The sequence below is a fragment of the Penaeus vannamei genome, chromosome 6 (assembly GCF_042767895.1).
Source record: "Penaeus vannamei isolate JL-2024 chromosome 6, ASM4276789v1, whole genome shotgun sequence".
Lineage (NCBI taxonomy): Eukaryota > Metazoa > Arthropoda > Malacostraca > Decapoda > Penaeidae > Penaeus > Penaeus vannamei.
In genome coordinates this window covers 46483645-46486144 of record NC_091554.1, presented here as the reverse complement: position 1 = coordinate 46486144, position 2500 = coordinate 46483645, and the positions used below count along the sequence as shown (strand labels likewise).

The 2500-nt window shown below is 43.8% G+C and overlaps 1 protein-coding gene across 1 annotated transcript in view; it reads right to left on the bottom strand.

Annotated features, from left to right (window-relative positions):
* The window catches only part of LOC113805548 (uncharacterized), a 56349-nt gene that overhangs the window by 17993 nt on the left and 35856 nt on the right, over positions 1–2500 (bottom strand). The window contains exons 36-39 of the mRNA XM_070123126.1: positions 2007–2153; positions 1302–1416; positions 615–763; positions 1–192 (exon numbers count right to left, since the gene is read on the bottom strand). The exon at positions 1–192 is cut by the window's left edge and continues 36 nt beyond it. Of these exons, the coding sequence (XP_069979227.1) occupies positions 1–192; positions 615–763; positions 1302–1416; positions 2007–2153 (603 nt within the window). The remainder of the gene's footprint in view (positions 193–614; positions 764–1301; positions 1417–2006; positions 2154–2500) is intronic.

Below are 2500 nucleotides of genomic sequence, written 5' to 3'. Positions count from 1 at the left end.
CAGGTTCCCCAGGGTCTCCGGAACGGCCATGACAAAGATGTCGACGCCGTTCCTCTTGAAGATGGTCCTCTCGCGGTCCTCGAAGGTCCTGATCTCGGTCTCGGCCCTTTCCCCCGTGACGATGAACTGCACTTTGCTCTTGGTGGCCGCCTCCTCCTTCCCGCCCGTGAATACCATTATTTCGTAGAGGTACTGTAAGGGTGGGTGGTGGTAATGTCGCTTGTTTTATTGTTATTTTGGTTAGTATTATGAGTGTCATAGTCATCAGCATTATTGTTGTTGTTGTTATTATCCTTATCATTACTGTTGTGATTATCATTATTATCATCATTATTATCATTATCGTTATTATTGTAAGCTATCACAATACTAGGATTTTTTGTAGTATTATCATTAGTGGTGGTAGCATTCTCATCATTCTTAACATCACTATCATAAGTATTATTATTATCATCATTACCACAATCATCATCATTACTATCATTACTACGACCATCAACAATTATCCTTAATATCAACATCATTATCCCAGTCAACACCACATTTTCTCTATTGCTCTTATCGGCAAAATGGGTATATTTCACCAAAAAAAAACCCTGACCCTGTGACCTGACCTTGTCCCTGGGGTCGTTATCGGGAAGCGGCGTGGCTCCCAGCTTGGTCAGGTCTTCCTTATCTTTGAATCGACCCCAGATAAGGAGCATGACGTAGACTGCCAGCGTTGCTATCATTGTTATTATGATGGTTGGGTTGTCTGCCGCGTCTGTGGCACATCAGTGTTATTATTGTTGTTGTTCTTTTCATCATTTTATTATTATTTACATTATTATTGTTGTTTTTTCATTAGTATTGTTAGTATTATTATCCTAATTATTATCATTATAAATATCAATATTTTCATTACTGTTATCAAAAATATCAAATAATTTGAATGTACTGCGATGTTTTTTTCGTGTTTGTTGAGAAAATTTGTAAATTAGGAAATGGAGGATGCCTGGTAGTGCGCGCGCGCGCGTGTGTGAGATAGATAGATAGATAGATAGAGAGAGAGAGAGAGAAGAGAGAGAGAGAGAGAGAGAGAGAGAGAGAGAGAGAGAGAGAGAGAGAGAGAGAGAGAGAGAGAGAGAGAGAGAGAAAGAGAGAGAAAGAGACTTAGAGAGACAGAGAGACCGACAAACAGACACACAGACAAACAAACAGACATACAGACAGACAAAGAGAAAGAAAATACATATACACGCTTCCATGACCACCATGATCGCGTGCGTCTCAACACACGCAAAGACCCCTCATCAACTCACTCATGTTCAGGAGCTTATTGAAGTCGATGGCATTAGGCTGGGGGAAGAACCCGGATGCGAAGGACGTGAGATGGTTGCAGGAGCAGATAGTGTGAGTCACGTTGGCCGTCAACACCTGCAAGGAAAAGATAAATGAGGGAGAAACGGTGGAAGGTGAGAAGAAGGGAAGGAGGGGTAGGGGGAGGGAGAGAGGGAGGGAGGGGGAGAGGGGGAGGGGAGGGAGGGAGGGAGGGAGGGAGGGAGGGAGGGAGGGAGGGAGGAGGGAGGAGGGAGGGAGGGAGAGGAGAGGGAGAGGGAGAGGGAGAGGGAGGGAGAGGGAGAGGGAGAGGGAGAGGGAGGAGAGGAGAGGGAGGGGCAGGGAGAGGGGGAGGGATAGGGGAGGGATAGTTGGAGTTGGGGAGAGACGGTGGGAGGGAGGGGGAGGGGGAGGGGGAAGGAGACAGAGGGGGGAGGGGAGGGGAAAGGGAAGGATGGGAGGAGGGAGGGAGAGAGAGAGAGAGTGAGAAGAGAGAGAGAAGTAACACCAAACCGAAAATTACAACCATGAAGTCAGAAAAGAAGAATAAAAAAATAAACAATACTAAAACAGCGACAATTATACAAAACAATACCACAAAAAACGGGAAAAAACGAGAATAAAAAAATAGACAAAAAAAAACAAAAAACAAAAACAAACATTAAAAAAAAATCCACACAGCCACTCACCCGACACCCATTCCTATCCCAAGACATGGTGTCCTCCTTGAAGAAAAGACAGGACGAGGTGTACATCCTGATGGTGTAGTTCGTGCTCCACACCTTCGTGATGTTGGCCATTGTGAGGTTGTAGGCGTCGCTGTCCGCCCAGAAGCCCTGTTGGGGGGGGGGGGGGCGAGAGGAGAATGTAGTAGTAGTAATAGTAGTAGTAGTAGTAGTGGTAGTAGTAATAGTAGTAGCAGTAATAGTAGTAGTAGCAGTAGTAATAGTAGTAGTTGTAGTAGCAGTAACAGTAGTAGTAGCAGTACTAATAGTAGTAGTAATAGTAGTAGTAGTAGTAGCAATAGTAGTAGTAGTAGCAGTAATAGTAATAATAGTAGCAGTAGCAGTAGTAATAGTAGTAGTAGTAGTGGTAATAGTTGTAGTAGTAGTAGTACAAGCAGTAGTAATAGTACTGTTACTATCATTATTATCATTATCATCTTTATCACCATCAACATTTT